Source organism: Tursiops truncatus, chromosome 1, assembly GCF_011762595.2.
Source record: "Tursiops truncatus isolate mTurTru1 chromosome 1, mTurTru1.mat.Y, whole genome shotgun sequence".
Classification (NCBI taxonomy): Eukaryota; Metazoa; Chordata; class Mammalia; order Artiodactyla; family Delphinidae; genus Tursiops; species Tursiops truncatus.
The window spans coordinates 51,116,926-51,135,883 of NC_047034.1; the positions used below are offsets into that span (position 1 = coordinate 51,116,926).

An 18,958-nucleotide genomic window follows, 5' to 3' on the forward strand; every position below is an offset into this window, starting at 1 on the left:
TCCCTGGCCCGAGTGCCTAAGTGTCAGGTGGAACTAGCTTCTGCTTCAGTCTCAGTGCTGCATCTCTGATGCCAATGGGTTCTCTCACATGCTTTTAAGAGGCACGGGTCTGGTTTTCCCTGAGTGAGCTGAGAGACCTTCCTCCAAGAAAGAGAAGCAACAGTGCCCACAGGAGGACTGGCTCCTGGACAGAGGTTGGCATTGAGTTTTCCCTCCTCATCACGAATCTTGGTTCCCCCCAAAGCCCAGCAGATACTAAAGAGCTCCTGGGTCGAGGGGTAGCAGGCAGGAGAACCACCCACAGGGGTAAAGAACCCAAGGCCACTAACCCAAACTGCGGCAGCCCCTTGCTCAATGAAGCCCCCTATCTTCCATACACCTGCTGGCCCAGCATAGAGCACTGCTTCTCAGACTACAATGGACACTGGAGTCACCTGAGAAGTCTTGTTAAAATGCAGGTCCTGATTCAGGAGGCCTGGCATATAGCCTGAGACTCTGCATTTCTAACAGGCTCCCAGGTAATGCCAATGCTGCTGGCCCAGGGACACACGGGGAGATTCTGACATCAGAATGCTCGGGTTCAAACTCCAGCTCTGCCACTTATTCTGTGACCTCAGACAGATTACTTTCATTACCTTCTCTCTCTGAGCCTGTTTCAACCTATACAAAATAGGGAGGATGACCATTTAAATGACTTCATAGAAAGACAGACAGAATGATTTCATGCGGTAATCGTAAGAATAAAATGAAACAGTGCAGGTGAAGATCTTAGTGCAGAGCCTGCAGTGCCCAGTACATGGCAAATATCTTTATACTCATGTGTCCGTTCAGCAAGTCCCTGTCAACTCCCTGCTATGCACTTGGCACTGCCCTGGGCCCTGCCGTAGAGCAGTGACGGAAACACAATCTCTGCTCTCAAGGAACTCACATCCGAGCAGAAGAAGACAGACCACAAGTGAAATGGATAGTATGTAAGTCGGTGCTAAGTGCGTTGGAGAGGAAAATAAAGCAGAGTAAAGAGGATAAGGAACGCTGGAGGTGGGGATATTGTTGTTTGTACAAATGGGGAAAGTGCCACTGAGAAGGTAACTTTGAGGTGACGGCCACACGGATAGCTGAGGAAGTGGGCAGGAATGTCTGTGAGTGCAAAGGCCCTGAGGCAAGAGTGTACACGGTATGTGTGAAGAAGAACAAAGAAGCCAGTGTGGCTAGAGCCCAGAAAGTAAGGGGGAGAATAGTATGTGAGTGTGAAGGTAGCAGGGTTGATGCCACAGGGCATTGCAAGTATCAACTTTGGATCCTGCTCTGAGAGAAATGGGCGAACACTGGAAATTCTGAGCATAAGAGCAACGAGATCTAAGTGACATCCTAAAAGGACAAGTTTGGCTTGTTGGGGATAGACTGCAGGGGCTCCTTCTCTACTCCAGACCACTGTAATTCCTCAGAGGAGAGAGGAGTGTGCAGAGACCCCTGGTAGCAGTGGTGGGAGAATACGTATCGAATAAGGGTCACTCATGGGTAAAAACATAAAGCCATTTTCATTTTGTTTTCTATTGTCCTTTTAAATTGTCCTTTTAGTGGTGTTAATTCGTCCCCTTCCTCTGGATGAACACATAGCCAGGGCATGACTTCACTGGCCACTCCCAGGAAAGAGAAAGGTCCAAGGTGCTTCCCATCAGAAAGGATTTGGGGAGATCTTACCTGACTTTGTTCGTAAGGGTCCTTCCTGGGCCACCTTTCTCTTCCTTAAAAAAAGAAAAATGTTATTAGTTTTATTATACAAACAATGCATGTTCCTTGTAGAAACTTTAGAGATTATAGATAGGCACAAAGTAAGACATAAATTGTCATAATCCTACTACTCAGAGAAAACCACTGCTGTTACTCTATCCTTGTATACATCCTTCTAAGTCTTTTCAGTTCATGCAGGCCTCCCTATGTGCACACACACAAACACACACACCAAATTTTTACCAAAAATGGGTTTATACTTCATTTCATAACTTGCTTTTTTTCATTTAACATTATATCATTAACGTCTCTTGATGGCATTAAATATATTTCAACAACATATTATTCTTAATATCAGTGGAGCATTCCATTTTATAGATGTGCCACAATTTATTTAACCAACTGGTGTCCACTTATGTTGTTTCTGATTTTTAAATATGTATATCATAAATGACTCCATGATGAGTATCCTTATAACTAAATCCTAGTGACCATCTGTAATGTTTTCCCATCTTTTAAAGCATCTGATATGTATCACTTAATTGCCCTCAGAAATATTGTATGGATTAGACTCATATTGGAGTTGCTCATCTCCCCACAAACTCATCATCCATAAAAAAAAAAAAAAACCTTCTTGGTCACGTTTAAAAGCTGATATTGATAAAAAAGTGTCAGGTGGGCAGAACCTTGCACCATTCTGCTCCATCACCTGCTGAAGGCATATTCTTCACCTTCTGAGTTCTCTAGAGTTGGAATTGGGGTTGGGCTTTCAGACTCATTGTTCATTCTCCAGAAGTGAGATTTTTTTTTTTTTCTGGTACGCGGGCCTCTCACTGTTGTGGCCTCTCCCGTGGTGGAGCACAGGCTCCGGACGCGCAGGCTCAGCGGCCGTGGCTCACAGGCCTAGCCGCTCCGCGGCATGTGGGATCTTCCCGGACCGGGGCACGAACCTGCGTCTCCTGCATCGGCAGGCGGACTCTCAACCACTGCGCCACCAGGGAAGCCCCAGAAGTGAGATTTGATTTCTGTTTGGTTGTGTTTTGATCTAATATAGAGGGAAGTACCAAAGAGTCCCATTGATCACATGTATAGGAGGGTAAATGACCTTTCAAATACTGAAGGGGGTTTAGGGAGGCTCTAGGGGTCCCTGGAGCCAGACAGGGCAACTCCCCTTAGGAAGATGGGTGGGTAACCCATTGTCATGGAAATGGATATACTCAGACCTGTTGCATCTGAGAGAGATGGGGCTCCCGTCTGTGGTGGTGGACACCTGAGCCCATCCTCACCCACCTTTTGGGGCTGGCTGCGGCCTGTGACCGAGAGAAGGGAAGCTGTGAGTGGGGGTCATGCCAGGGCCCAGGGCAGTGATGGGAATGGATGACACAGCCTGGCCTCCTCCTGGGCCCAGCCCTGCCTGCCTGATGGCTGCTAAATGACGCACCCTCCTGTTTCTCTGGTGACTGCTTGAGTCAGGGCCTGGGGCTGCAGCACCTGTTACCTGCGCGTGAGCTAGGGTAAGCCGCTTACCCCTCACCTGCTGGAATCAGACACCGAGGTTACAGGGTGGGATGCTGTGTTACAAGGGACCACTCTGTACTCTAGAACAGGCAGTCCCAATCCCCATACCATTTTTATAATTTCTTGTTGATTGATTTCCTAATATACACATCCTTCCTCCTCTCAGAACATTTATTTTTTAAAATCGGAGTAGATCAAAATTCATTTTATTGCAGACCTGGTTCTGACTGGAGGCGGGATGGAGAATTGAAGCCTTTTAATCTGAAAAACACAGTTCTGACCTCATCATCATTGTTCTCAGAGCAATTTTTTTTAAAGAATTGAATTCCTCTGCATGTACTCTCATCTAACTCTCATTACACCCCCTTTGAATTAGGTGTGGTTATGCCCTCTTCACCCACTTTGAATTAGGTGTGGTTATGCCCACGTTCCAGATGGAAAAGCAATCTGAGAGGTGAAGTGACTTACCTGCGACCACGCCACTGATTCATGTCCAGATCCAGCTGACTGCCTTCTATCTCATCTTATTGCCCTTGGAAATACAGCTAGCCCCAGAGAGCCACAGAGCACTGGCCCAGGAGTCAGAAAACCTGGGTTCTGGTCCTGGCTTTGCTATAAATGGGCTGTGTGCCTGAGGGTACCTCACTGCACCTCTCTGGGCCTCAGAATCCTCACTGTAAATTGAAGAGATTTGACCAATCTCTGACATTCCTTCTAACCGTGGGGCCTCAGCTCAGGCTTGTTAGGTGGAAACAGAAAGCCACTCTGCTTAAACAGAAATGTGCACCTCGGTCCAAGGGTCCAGAGGCTTTCATGAAGCCAAGGCAGGGGCCAGCACCAGCCCAGCAGGGCCTGAGCCAGACAGTGGCTCTCCCAGCTCCCTCTGCGGAACTGCACGAGTCTCCACTTCTCTCAGTCCCTCTGTTTCATTCTTCTCTCTCTGCAAAGTGATTTATTTATTTTTTCTGTAGATCTGCGTCTTTGGCCAATGGTGGCAGAGGCCTCTTCAGTTCCCAATTATAAGTCCAGTTCTGGGGGCCAGCTGAGTCTCACCAAATTCCAATTTCAAATTCCCAGGGAAAGAAATCGATTGGGCAAGTTGAGTTGCCTGTCCACCTTGCTTGGATCAATTGGATGCTGCCGCACAAAGCAGAAATGGTGGCCCAGGTCAGGCCAATGTCCCCCAAGAGGCTCTGTACGCGGGACAGGAATAGCATCTTTGGGAGAAGACACAAGGTTAAGTATAATTCCCTTCCAGATGACATGACATTGAGACCTACAGAAAAAGCACAAGCTCACCAGCAAAGCTGGCCCAAGAGCACATTGGCAGGAATGGCAGGCTGTGGCTCCCCAGACATCCATTCCCAAGGGCAGACATGACAGCCAGGCAGAACTATCCCCCCCAACACACAGTGTCGTCCTTCTGCTGCCTCTGAGTTGGATGACATGGAACTAGGGCACGGGGGAGCTTGGAAAGGGTCAAGGGACAGGGACTGCAGAGACCACTGCCACCAGTCCTTGGGGGCTTGATTAGCAGTGTACCATCATTTGCACAAAAAAAGACTCAGCACTTCAACTGATCCTGACAGCCCTGTGTCCTTGATGACCTTGTCTCAGTTCTTAAAACTGGCACGTGTGGGAATTCCCCGGCAGTCCAGTGGTCAAGACCCTGGGCCCGGGGGTTCCTCCCATTGTCCAACATACATGCGCGCGTGCGCACACACACACACTCACACTCACACGCACACTTCTGGGATCACGCAGAATGGCATCTGATATCTTCAGGGCCTCCCTTCCTCTCTTTTGACCTGGGACATTTTCAGAACCAGGTGAAGAGGAGGGAAGCAGGGATGAGGGGGGAAGGATCATCCTTAGGAAGACCCTAAGGATGACCTGAAGAATTTTCCACCAAACCATCAGGAAGCAAGAAGAGAGGTTGGAGTCTGAAATACACTGATTTCAATCCAAAACAGTGACACTCCTTGCACACTCAAGTTTCAGGCTGATAGTCAACGCTTTGACTCCCGCTTTGGCTTTAAATGAAGATTTTACTCTCTGGGTAGAGGGAGACAAGGGCAGGGTGGTATGCAAGAGGGCAGCAAGCATTTGCTGTGCAGCTCAAGGAGTGGGGAGAGGCTGAACCGGAGCCGCTCATAGGTCCTGCGGTGACACTAAGTTGGAACTACGTCCTCAGTCACACAGGAGTTGAAGCACAGATAAATCAGAAAGCATGTCCAGATGCCGAGGGTGAAAAGGATGCCCAGGCCTGGTATGGAAGTTGCCTGTTATGTGGGGAGAAAGTCAGGAGCCTGAGGCAAGGTCAGCTCAGCAACTGGCAAGGCACCCTGCACTCCACGGGGGCCTCTAGGCAGCAGCCTCCAGGCTGGGCTAAGCAAGTCCTCCTTCGTGTGCCACGTCCTCTAAGGCTGAGTGGATGTGATGTGGGGCAGAGCCTGCATAACCATAACCACGGGTGAGATTTGATGGGAGTGCACCCCTGAGCACACTGCCTTTGGGAGGACGGGGCACCGGATTGAGATAAGGGGCTTCCATGGATCTACCTACCGCTGATTGTAGTTGTTCTTTGGGGGCACACAACAAACATTTCTCCTATGGAGGACAGAAGCGGCACCAGAAAGATCATTTTTCCCTGGTCCAAGATGGCCAGGCTGCTGGGCACCTCATCAGGTCTTGCTATAGGAAAGGACAGAACAATACAGTTGCACTTGGGAACAGGTGCATCCAGGGTGGAGTCCTACTTGGTCATGGTTTCGGAATCACCCCAGGCCTATAGGGCAAGACCCCAGAGAGGACTCAAGACTAGGGAGGCATCCTGGGGCCAGGAGAGGAGTGGAACCAGTGCTTTACAGCAAGAGGTAAGAGAGTGAGAGAGCCCAGGGGAGGTCGGGGGGAACAGAAACCCAGGGGTGTAACACTGGGGCAGGGGCAGGGAGGGCTTCATTACACAGCAGGTATCACATTGGTGAAGGGAATCCATTGGATCTTTTTTTGGTTGTTGTAGTGCCGTCATCTTTTTGTGAAGGGCAAGTGGTGCTCCATCAGCTCCATCCATTTTCTTCCGCCGGATCTGTGGGTCTGTGTCCATCTTTCCTATCAGCCTGAGTTCTTGCTGCTCCTTTGGTCCTCTCCTGAGAGGACTGGGGAGTCAGGGAGGGGCAGAACTGGGGAGATAATTTTCAACAGGAAAGGAGATAACCGGTAGCATGGTTGGCCGTGGAAGGCCTTGACTACAAGCCACTGGGGAAGAGAAACCAAGAGAGCTCCTTGAAGGGTCTGGGAGTCCACTGAACCCCGAGGACACTTTGCAAAGCGAAGGGAGGAGATTCTTTAGGGTTGAGGAGAGACGGGTGCAGGTTACACTCACCGCTTGCTATTCTTCTGTATATTTATTAAAACATCCATCTCCTCATCCACATCCTTTTGCATTTCCTTCAAGAGAGAATTCAAAGCTAAAATCATCATCATGAAGGGCTTTTGAAGTTCCTTTTCCTGCCTCACTCTGCAGACCACTCAGAGACCACCGCAGCATCTTACTTCCTCAAGAATCCTCACCAGCCCTGGGTAGGGTGGCTCATCAGGATGTGCCTGACACGTGCTACCCCTCCCTGTGACCTCACCCATTCCATAGTGAAGCTGAAGCACAGGCAGAGTCATTGGGGGCTTGTCCAAAGTCTCCATGTGAGTCAGAGGCCAGGATCTATTTTACCTGATCTCACACTTGAATAAAACCCTTAGCTGCCTTGGTTCAATGCCTATGCAATCTTCCCCGGTGGCGCAGTGGTTAAGAATCCGCCTGCCAATGCAGGGGACACAGGTTTGAGCCCTGGTCCGGGAAGATCCCACATGCCACAGAGCAACTAAGACCGTGTGCCACAGCTACTGAGCCTGGGCTCTAGAGCCCAGGAGCCACAACTACTGAGCTTGCGAGCTACAGCTACTAAGCCCCACACTCCTGGAGCCCGTGTTCCACAACAAGAGAAGCCACTGCAATGAGAAACCCACGCACCACAACGAAGAGTAGCCCCCGCTCGCCACAACTAGAGAAAGCCCGCGCACAGCAGCAAGGACCCAACACAGCCAAAAATAAATAGATAAAGTAAACAAATTTATAAAAAGAAAACAAACCCCGTGACCTCCCCCCCAAAGACGTTTCTGACACCAGTGTTTTGACCCCTGCCATGTACGTAGATCCTGTGTATCTGCGTTTGTTCCATATTTTACCCAACTCCTGGCAAAAATGGTCAACGCAAAATAAAGTAGACAGTAGCTCAAATGGCACCTCACAGTTATTATTAAGAACTGAAATAATAATAAAATCTTCTTGGCAAATCTTAGATCTGTAAAATTTGACCTGGAAAAATTGGATAGAAATAGTGGTCACAAAGAACTTCTAAGATGGTGACAGTATTAGTGACAATATCTGTTAAGGACAAAAACAGGGTTGGATTGAATATCACAAAATATAAATGAAAAATAATTTGCTTTGGGGCTTCCCTGGTGGCGCAGTGGTTGAGGGTCTGCCTGCTGATGCAGGGGACATGGGTTCGTGCCCGGGTCCGGGAAGATCCCACATGCCGCGGAGCGGCTGGGCCCGTGAGCCATGGCCACTGAGCCTGCATGTCTGGAGCCTGTGCTCCACAACGGGAGAGGCCACAACAGTGAGAGGCCCGCCTACCGCAAAAAAAAAAATAATAATAATAATAATTTGCTTCTAGGAAAACCATTTTAATAAAAAATGAAAGATCTGGGGAGAGTTTACTGATCTGGGGTAGAAAATTGATCAAGGAATTACACCGTCAGGATGGAAATGATTTCCAAAAACTATCTTCTTGAAAAGCATTTAAAAATGTTCATATACATTTTGAATATGACATTTGTATTTGTAAATAAAGTCAAATATCCTTGAAGTCAATATTCCCCCGGGTCTAAAACATCAGAGTCAAAACGTCCCATATTCTTAAAAGTCTCACCATCACTTCAAACTCATCACGTTCCAAACTGACCTCTTCACTTTCTCTTCTAAATTAGCTGCTTCCAAACTAGCCTGTCACTGTCACCACTTTTTTCTAATCGTCCAGATTAAAACTTTGGTGTTATCATGCACGCTTGCCTCTCCTTCATTCTTTATACTGAATCAATCACCAAGAATGTTGTCTTTCCTTCGCTGCATCTTTCAGATTTTTACCCTTTTCCTTCTGTTTCTACACTTGGTCCAGCTTTCTTCACCTTGAGCAGAGATGCGGCTTCCAGTTTGATATTCTTGCTCCAGACGGCCCCCACCGACTCCCCCGGCGCCCCCAGGCCACCTTGCAAGCAGCTGCCAGCTCAGCTTTCTGAAGTGCTGCTCCTAGCATGTTCTTTGATTAAGAATCTCCAGAGGCCTCTTACTGCTTACACAACCAAGTCCCAACCTGTCTGCCTGTCTTTCAGAAGTCTTCATTATCCACCGCCTTTGTGCCCATTCCATTTTATTTCTCACAGTTTCCCCCCATGATCCCTCTTTTATGACTGATCTCCCCACTGACTGAGAAGCTTCGCGTTCATCCTGCTTCCATGCTGTGTGCAAGCTGTTCCCGTGCCCGAAATAGCCTCCTTTGTGCCTTGTGATACCCAGTCCTACCCACTAACAAAACACTTACTGTGTTTGCATTTTGATATAGAAATAAGACATGCCCTTTGCAGAAAATTTGGACAATACAGAGGAATATAAAAGAAAAAATTAATCTCATCACCTTTCAATAACAGCAATTAACCCTTTTGGTATATTTCTTTCCAGTCTTTTTTCTATATATTTACTTACCAATTTCTTTTCACTTGTTGAGATCAGCCTGTATATATTACTTGCATCTTGCTTTTTTACTTCTCATTAAAAGTATTCTTTCTAAATTCTGTCTCCTATAGTGAATTTTCATTATATAGATGTATCGTAATTCTATTGGCTATTCCTCTACTTTTGAAAATAGTGGTTGTTTACAATTTTTTGCTATTATAAATAATCCTGTGATGAACTTCTTTTTATATATATCCATGCTGGCATTTCTGATTATTCTCATAGGTTAAATTCTGAGAAGTCAAGGAGTTGATAAGTCATGGAGTTTTGATATTTTTGATACCTATTGTCTAATTCCGTTTTAGTTTTGTACAATCTTGTACTCCAATCAGCAGTACAAGAGCATTCTTATCTTGCTTTATAATTGTCATAAATTACAACTTGGCTTATTTGAATGTGGCAGTTATCTAAGTATTGTTTTCATTTGCAGTTATTTGATTACTCATGAGGTAAAACTTGTTAATATATTTATTGCTTTTTAGTAAGATTCCCCTCTGTGGACTGTTCACATATACCCTTTTCCCATTTTCCTAGTTGGTTCTTATTGATTGTGTGAGCTTTGTAGGTTACAGATAAAAAGCTTTTTTTCTATGTCTATCATATTTGTGGAAAATTATTTCTCCAAAACTGTTGCTTACTTTTTCACTCTGTGTATGGTGCTTTTCTGTTATAATTTTTAAATTTTTTGTATTGTTAAACATTAACAATATTTCCTTTGTGATTTCTTCCATTGTAATTATATTTGGACCATCCAGTTAAATACATACTTCTTATTTTTATTTTTAAAATGCACTTTATATACTATTTCAGTTTATAGTGTTAACTGAGTTAAGCTTTTCCCTTATATAGTCAGGCAATATTCTTTTTTTTTAAATTAATCTTTATTGGAGTATAATTGATTTAAAATGTTGTGTTAGTTTTTGCTGTACAGCAAAGTGAATCAGTTATACCTATACATATATCCACTCTTTTTAAAATTATTTTCCCATATAGGTCACTACAGAGTATTGAGAAGAGTTCCCTGTGCTATACAGTAGGTCCTTATTAGTTATATACTTTATATATAGTAGTGTATACATGTCAATCCCAGTCTCCCAAATTATCCCTCCCCCCACCACCATTTTCCCCCCTTGGCGTCCATACATTTCTTCTCTACATCTCTCTCTATTTCTGCCCTGCAAACCGGTTCATCTGTAGCATTTTTCTAGGTTTCACATATATGCATTAATATACAATATTTTTCTCTTTCTGACTTCACTCTGTATGACAGTCTCTAGATTCATCCATGTCTCTACAAATGACCTAATTTTGTTCCTTTTTATGGCTGAGTAATATTCCATTGTATATATGTACCACATCTTCTTTACCCATTTGTCTGCCGCTGGGCATTTAGGTTGCTTCCATGACCTGGCTATCGTAAATAGTGCTGCAATGAACATTGGGGTGCATGTGTCTATTTGAATTATGGTTTTCTCTGGGTATATGCCCAGTAGTGGGATTGCTGTGTCATATGGTAATTCTATTTTTAGTTTTTTAAGGAACCTCCATACTGTTCTCCATAGTGGCTGTATCAATTTACATTCCTACCAAAGATGCAAGAGGGTTCCCTTTTCTCCACACCCTCTCCAGCATTTGTTGTTTGTAGATCTTCTGATGATGCCCATTCTAACTGGTGTGAGGTGATACCTCATTGTAGTTTTGATTTGCATTTCTTTAATAATTAGTGATGTTGAGCAGCTTTTCATGCGTCTTCTTTGGAGAAATGTCTATTTAGGTCTTCTGCCCATTTTTGGATTGTGTTGTTTGTTTTTTTTAATATTGAGCTGCATGAGCTGTTTATATATTTTGGAGATTAATCCTTTGTCGGTTGATTTGTTTGCAAATATTTTCTCCCATTCTGAGGGTTGTCTTTTCACCTTGTTTGTACTTTCCTTTGCTTCGCAAAAGCTGTAAGTTTCATTAGGTCCCATTTGTTTCTTTTTGTTTTTATTTCCATTACTCTAGGAGGGGGATCGAAAAAGTTGTTCCTGATATTTATGTCAGAGTGTTCTTCCTATGTTTTCCTCTAAGAGTTTTATAGTGTCTGATCTTACATTTAGGTCTCTAATCCATTTTGAGTTTATTTTTGTGCATGGTGTGAGGGAGTGTTCTAATTTCATTCCTTTACATGTAGCTGTCCAGTTTGCCCAGCACCACTTATTGAAGAGACTGTGTTTTCTCCATTGTATATCCTTGCCTACTTTGTCATACATTAGTTGACCATAGGTGTGTGGGTTTATCTCTGGGCTTTCTATCCTGCTGCATTGATCTATATTTCTGTTTTTGTGCCAGTACCATATTGTCTTGATTACTGTAGCTTTGTAGTATAGTCGGAAGTCAGGGAGTCTGACTCCTCCAGCTCCGTTTTTTTCCCTCAAGACTGCTTTGGCTGTTCGGGGTCTTTTGTGTCTCCATACAAATTTTAAGATTTTTTCTTCTAGTTCTGTAAAAAATGCCATTGGTAATTTGATAGGGATTGCATTGAATCTGTAGATTGCTTTGGGTAGTATAGTCATTTTCACAATATGGATTCTTCCAACCTAAGAACATGGTATATTTCTCCATCTGTTGGTATCACCTTTAATTTCTTTCATCAGTGTCTTATAGTTTTCTGCATACAGGTCTTTTGTCTCCTTAGGTAGGTTTATTCCTAGGTATGTTATTCTTTTTGTTGCAATGGTAAATAGGAGTGTTTCCTTAATTTCTCTTTCAGATTTTTCATCATTAGTGTATAGGAATGCAAGAGATTTCTGTGCCTTAATTTTGTATCCTGAAACTTTACCAAATTCATTGATTATCTCTAGCAGTTTTCTGGTGGCATCTTTAGGATTCTCTATGTATAGTATCATGCCATCTGCAAACAGTGACAGTTTTGCTTCTTCTTTTCCAATTTGTATACATTTTATTTCTTTTTCTTGTCTGATTGCCATGGCTAGGACTTCCAAAAGTATGTTGAACAATAGTGGAGAGAGAGGACATCCTTGTCTTGTTTCTGATCTTAGAGGAAATGCTTTCAGTTTCTCACCATTGAGAATGACGTTTGCTGTGGGTTTGTCATACATGGCCTTTATTATATTGAGGTAGGTTACCTTCTGGAGTGGTTTTATCATAAATGGGTGTTGAATTTTGTGCATCTATTTTCTGCATCTATTGAGATGATCATATGGTTTTTATTTTTCAATTTGTTAATATGGTGTATCACATTGATTGATTTGCATATATTGAAGAATCCTTGCATCCTTGGGATAAATCCCACTTGATCATGGTGTATGATCCTTTTAATGTGTTGTTGGATTCTGTTTGCTAGTGTTTTGTTGAGGATTTTTGCATCTATATTCATCAGTGATATTGGTCTGTAATTTTCTCTTTTTGTAGTATCTTTCTCTGGTTTTGGTATCAGGGTGATGGTGGCCTCATAGAATGAGTTTGGGAGTGTTCCTTCCTCTGCAATTTTTTGGAAGAGTTTGAGAAGGATGGTGTTAGCTCGTCTCTAAATGTTTGAGAGAATTCACCTGTGAAGCCATCTGGTCCTGGACTTTTGTTTGTTGGAAGATTTTTTTTTTTTTTTTGTGGTACGCGGGCATCTCACTGTTGTGGCCTCTCCCGTTGTGGAGCACAGGCTCAGCGGCCATGGCTCAAGGGCCCAGCCACTCCGCAGCATGTGGGATCCTCCCGGACCAGGGCCCATGTCCCCTGCATTGGCAGGCGGACTCTCAACCACTGCGCCACCAGGGAAGCCCTGTTTGTTGGAAGATTTTTAATCCCAGTTTCAGTTTCATTACTTGTGAGTGGTCTGTTCATATATTCTATTTCTTCCTGGCTCAGTCTTTGAAGGTTATACCTTTCTAAGAATCTGTCCATTTCTTCCAGGTTGTCCATTTTATTGGCATAGAGTTGCTTGTAGTAGTCTCTTAGGATGCTTTGTATTTCTGCGGTGTCTGTTGTAACTTCTTTTTCATTTCTAATTTTATTGATTTGAGTCCTCTCCCTCTTTTTCTTCATGAGTCTGGCTAATGGTTTATCAGTTTTGTTTATCTTCTCAAAGAACCAGCTTTTAGTTTTATTGATCTTTGCTCTTTATTTCTGCTCTGATCTTTATGATTTCTTTCCTTCTGCTAATTTTGGGTTTTGTTTGTTCTTCTTTCTCTAGTTCCTTTAGGTATAAGGTTAGATTGTTTATTTGAGATTTTTCTTGTTTCTTGAGGTAGGCTTGTATTGCTATAAACTTCCCTCTTAGAACTGCTTTTGCTGCATCTCATACGTTTTGGATCGTCATGTTTTTGTTGTCATTTGTCTAGGTATTTTTTAATTTCCTCTTTTATTTCTTCACTGACCTCTTGGTTATTTAGTAACATATTGTTTAGCCTCCATGTGTTTGTGTTTTTTACCTTTTTTCCCCCTGTAATTGATTTCTAATGTCATAGCATTGTGGTCAGAAAAGATGTTTGATATGATTTCAATTTTCTGAAATTTATTGAGGCTTGATTTGTGAACCAAGATGTGATCTATCCTGGAGAATGTTCTGTGCGCACTTGAGAAGAAAGTGTAATCTGCTGTTTTTGTTTCCTTATTAATTTTCCGTTTGGATGATCTGTCCATTGGTGTAAGTGAGGTGTTAAAGTCTCCCACTATTATTGTGCTGCTGTTGATTTCCTCTTTTACAGCTGTTAGCAGTTGCCTTATGTATTGAGGTGCCCCTATGTTGGGTGCATATATATTTATAATTGTTATATCTTCTTCTTGGATTGATCCCTTGATCATTATGTAGTGTCCTTCCTTGTCTCTTGTAACATTCTTTATTTTAAAGTCTATTTTATCTTATATGAGTATTGCTACTCCAGCTTTCTTTTGATTTCCATTTGCATGGAATGTCTTTTTCCATCCCTTCACTTTCAGTCTGTATGTGTCCCTAGGTCTGAAGTGGGTCTCTTGTAGACAGCATATATATGGGTCTTGGTTTTGTATCCATCCAGTGAGCCTGTGTCTTTTGGTTGGGGCATTTAATCCATTCACATTTAAGGTAGTTATCGATACGTATGTTCCTATGACCATTTTCTTAATTGTTATGGCTTTGTTTTTGCAGGTCCTTTTCTTCTCTTGTGTTTCCCACTTAGAGAAGTTCCTTTAGCATTTGTTGTAGAGCTGATTTGGTGGTGCTGAATTCTCTTAGCTTTTGCTTGTCTGTAAAACTTTTGATTTCTCCATCAAATCTGAATGAGATCCTTGCCAGGTAGAGTAATCTTGGTTGTAGGTTCTTCCTTTCCATTACTTTAAATATATCATGCCACTCTCTTTTGGCTTGTAGAGTTTCTGCTGGGAAATCAGCTGTTAACCTTATGGGAGTTCCCTTGTATATTATTTGTCATTTTTCCCTTGCTGCTTTCAATAATTTTTCTTTGTCTTTAATTTTTGCCAATTTGATTACTATATGTTTCGGCGTGTTTCTCCTTGGGTTTATCCTGTATGGGACTCTCTGTGATTCCTGGACTTGGGTGGCTATTTCCTTTCCCATGTTAGGGAAGTTTTCGACTATAATCTCTTCAAATGTTTTCTCTGGTCCTTTCTCTCTCTCTTCTCCTTCTGGAACCCCTATAATGCTAATGCTGTTGCATTTAATATTGTCTCAGAGGTCTCTTAGTCTGTCTTCATTTCTTTTCATTCTTTTTTCTTTATTTCATTTCACAGCAGTGAATTCCACCATTCTGTCTTCCAGGTCACTTATCCGTTCTTCTGCCTCAGTTATTTTGCTATTGATTCTTTCTAGTGTATTTTTCCTTTCAGTTATTGTATTGTTCATCTCTGTTTGTTTGTTCTATAATTCTTTTAGGTCTTTGTTAAACATTTCTTGCATCTTCTCGATTTTTGCCTCCATTCTTTTTTTCTTTTAATTTATTTTTGGCTGCGTTGGGTCTTTGTTACTGTGCGTGGGCTTTCTCTAGTGGCGGCGAGCCGGGGCTACTCTTCGTTGAGGTGCGCAAGCTTCTCATTGCGGTGGCTTCTCTTGTTGCGGAGCACGGGCTCTAGGCACATGGACTTCAGTAGCTGCAGTGCGTGGGCTCAGTAGTTGTGGCTCGAGGGCTCTAGAGTGCAGGCTCAGTAGTTGTGGCGCATGGGCTTAGTCACTCCGCGCCATGTGGGATCATCCTGGACCAGGGGTCAAACCCATGTTCCCTGCACTGGCAGGTGGATTCTTAACCACTGTGCCTCCAGGGAAGTCCGCAGACCTCATATTAAGAGGTTCTGATATAATTGCTATGGGGTGCAGCCAGGTGTAAAGAGGAGCTGTTCAAATCCACAGTACAGGTGATATCAGCACATAGCCAATGTTAATAACTACTGCTAAAGTGCTAAGGACCTGGTTCTCATCAGGAGCAAGCATCTGAAGCACTGAAGAGTTTTGAGCAACTGTGCCCAAACTTGGAGGTTTTTATTCAGTTCATCTGGGCCAGGGCCTGGGTAAATGGACTTTAGAAATCCTCCAAAGTGATTCTCAGTGCATCCCTGGCAGAGAGGCTGTTACAGGATTATCTATGTTGGCTTCTTCATTTGTCTGGTTATCCTTGGGCTGTACCACCTTAATTTGATTATTAAGTTGGCTTCATTACGATTTTAATATCTGGTAGAAGTAATGCCCCCTTACAACTCTTGAAAAATTTATAAATAAATGCTTTTGTCTATTTATGCTTCTGCATTTGTTGTTCTCAAACTTCTACCTGGGGAACACGAACAAAACCCCAGGGTGCCAGGCCCATCAACACAGGGCCTGAGCTCTGTTTCCTATATTTGTGCTCCTGGTGATTCTGAAACCCACCAACGTCTGTAAACTGCTATTCTAGAATCTAGATGATCCTTTTAGTAATTATTGAGTTCAAAAATAATCTTACTGGGCTCTTGGTTAGATTCACATTAAACTTCCAATGCTGCCTTAAGACTCACCTTAAGGCTCACTTCCTCTAAAAGGACTTTTCTGGTTACCCCAACCCACATTCGTTACTCACTTCTCTAAACCCCTGGTTAGTTGACAACCAGTCATCATTTAGCTTGGTACTTACTTGTTATTTAATTCTTTTTTTGCAATAGAGTTTGGGTCTCTTATTAAGCTGTAAGCACTTGCAGGGCAGGCTCTGGCATCTCCTTGCATGATTCCTCGTATGGTACTGGCCCATGGAGGGCACTCAGTAAATGCTTACCTTTATAATCTCCACAAATTCCTGGAGTTTTTCAAATTCCTGGTCCATTACATCTTTTATCTAGTGAGGAAGAAAGGCAAAGAGCACATCATTGAATGTGGAGTTGTCTTTCAGGCATTTTAAGCTAAGGGCTGCAGCTGCTCCCCTGGAATGAGCTAGATAAAGATTAAGGAATGTTCTAATAATGGCCTACTAAAGCCACTTTCTTCCCAAGAGTCTGTGAAGGGACTAGGGGGAGTGTATCATCAAGTCAACACCAGCAGCAGCCTTGGCACAGCTTGGATCTGGTCATTGCAAGGCTGCCATGTGGAGCTCAGACCACAGCTTCAATTACACGTTCTTGCTTGAGCATTTCCTTTGTTCATAAATATGCTATAGGTGATTCCGTCAGAGAAACAAGAAGAGGATTCTTGCTCTGCAGCTTGCTCAGGGGAGGAGTATTAGGACAATGGAATTGGTCCCTGACTGCCCCCCAATTCCAGGTCAGCCCCTCTCACTCTGTCACTAAGGTTGTGTCTCCCCACCCTTATCAATGAGACATCTTAGAGAGCCCTTATCATTCAAAATTTGGGTTTAAGCACGAAACAAGTAAGAAACAGATAACCTAAGCTGCTGACACTTAAACATTCTAGGGGATTTGGGCTCAGTTGGTTTGATTGCTTTTTCCATGCAATTTCTGATTTTCTTTACTATTCAAAGTTAGGCATTGCATTTTCCTTGAAGCTACACTTTTTCTCCGTGAGCTGAAAAGTCTCATCCTGTTACCTGTTTTATCTCCTTCATTTTTTCCTTGAGCTCTTCCCTCACCTCCCTGAGTTCATTCTGAGAAAATAAAATAGAGAAGGAGTAAAGAAATGTCTTGGATGGAAGGGAAACAGTCAAAAGGAGGAAAGGAAAGATCCTGGGGCATTGCCAAAAGAGGAGCAGAGAGATAGATGCCAGCAGGGAGGAAAGAAAGGATGCTATTAAGAAAATAGGATAGTGGGACACACAGACATCCAGTACCTCCAGATGTGATGCACTTTGAAAAGGTCATACTTTCACTCCTGTGGTGTGAGAACCGAAAAATGTATGGCCTAAGTCTAATGGTGAGGAAGCATCAGACAACCCAAATTCAGGGTCATTCTACAAAATAAATGATTTGTCATCAAAAATGACAGTGTCCTAAAAGACAAGGTCGAAGAACTGTTCCAGACGAAAAAAGACTGAAGAGACATGGAAACTAGATGCAAGGTGTGATTCTGGATTGGATCCCAGACCAAAAAAGTTATCTTCTCTTTTGTTATGAAAGACATTAGTGGGATAACTGGTGAAATTAGAATAAGGGCTGTAGGTGAGAACTGTATCAACATTAATTTCCTGCTTTTGATGTTTGGATAATTGTACTGTGGCTGTGTAAGAGAGTGTTCTTGTTTTGAGGAAATATATACCGAAATTTGAGAGAACCACTTGCTCGCAGATGGTTCAGGAAATATATATGTTATATATAGGTGTGTGAATATGAAAGAGAGGAAAAAAACCCAAGATAAAATGCCAACATTTGGGAATCTGGGGGAAGGGTATACTAGAACTCATTGTACCATTTTTTGGAAAATATTCTGTAAGTCTGAAATTATTTTAAAATAGAGAGAACCAGAAGGAAAGGAGTCACAGGGGCTGGAGCAGAACTGTAGATGCCGGCAGTTCACCTGCTGCAGAAGTTGTTCTGTTGGCCCCACCTGTTCACTGGGCTGATCCAACTTCCTGTCTCCTGGGTCCACACACCTACCTTTAGCTCCTTTGTCCCTCCTGGTTTGGTAAATGGCCCTTCTTGTTTAGCTCCTTTGTAGTCATATGTCTGTTGGTTGGAAACAGAGACACAGAATATTGGAAACTGCAGGCGTGGGAGGGTGAGGTAGGAGGGATGACCCCGAGTTTCTGCTCCTCCCTTTGGGTCAGCGCAGAGGTAACCTGGCCTCACCTGTGCAGGAGTTTCCTCCATCCTTCTCCCCTCTCTGAGCTCATCTCATTCCACTCCCTTCCTGGCCCACTGGGCCTCAGCTTTCTGTCCCCTCCACAGACATACTCACTCCCACCTCAGGGCCTCTGTGCGCACTGCTTTTTCTGCCCACAGCGCTTGTCCTCAGCCCTCCAGGGGCCGCAGGCTTGTCCTACAGCTCTCAGCTCAGAGGAAGGCCTTCCTGATGCCCTCAACCCCCAGCAGCACCCCCAGTCACATCTCCCTATTTTAATTCCCTGCATCATAGGTAAAACTGCTGAATTTTTCCTTATTTATTTAGGTATCCGCTTTGTTCTGTGAGAGCAGAGAGCTTGTCTCTCTCTCAGTATATCCGCCAGCATCTGGGACAGGTCTTGGCCACCAGGGACAGCGAATGACCCCTGACTCCAAGTCACCTCCTCATGTGTCTTAGGCCTGGCTGCCGGTATGGCCTCAAACAAGCTTCTTACTCTGATCAGCTCTGGCTTCAATTCCAGGCAAACTGCCTTGTAGTTCTTGTTCTGCAGAGACAGAGGCTGGGATTCAGGCTGCCAGGCATCAGGACTGGGGAGGACCCTCCACCCACCCGACCCTGCCTGTCCAACTGCGCTTAGGCTCAGGCCCACATACCCCCAGCGCCTGGGCCAAGAT

At 43.7% G+C, this 18,958-nt stretch overlaps 1 protein-coding gene across 8 annotated transcripts in view; it reads right to left on the reverse strand.

Annotated features, from left to right (window-relative positions):
• TEX35 (testis expressed 35) overlaps window positions 1-18,958 on the reverse strand; it is a 53,591-nt gene that overhangs the window by 11,107 nt on the left and 23,526 nt on the right. For 5 of the 8 annotated variants that reach the window (XM_073804006.1, XM_073804002.1, XM_073804012.1 and 2 more), the window contains 6 exons: window positions 18,724-18,828; window positions 18,098-18,166; window positions 17,095-17,151; window positions 16,330-16,389; window positions 6,635-6,699; window positions 5,278-6,398 (listed from right to left, as the gene is read on the reverse strand). In XM_073804006.1, coding sequence (XP_073660107.1) covers window positions 6,038-6,398; window positions 6,635-6,699; window positions 16,330-16,389; window positions 17,095-17,112 — 504 coding nt within the window. In that variant the 5' untranslated portion in view covers window positions 17,113-17,151; window positions 18,098-18,166; window positions 18,724-18,828 and the 3' untranslated portion in view covers window positions 5,278-6,037. Of the gene's footprint in view, window positions 1-1,701; window positions 1,746-5,277; window positions 6,399-6,634; window positions 6,700-16,329; window positions 16,390-17,094; window positions 17,152-18,097; window positions 18,167-18,723; window positions 18,829-18,958 lie in introns of those variants that run through there. The other 3 variants (XR_012331437.1, XM_019918660.3, XM_073804015.1) reach the window with 2 other exon arrangements.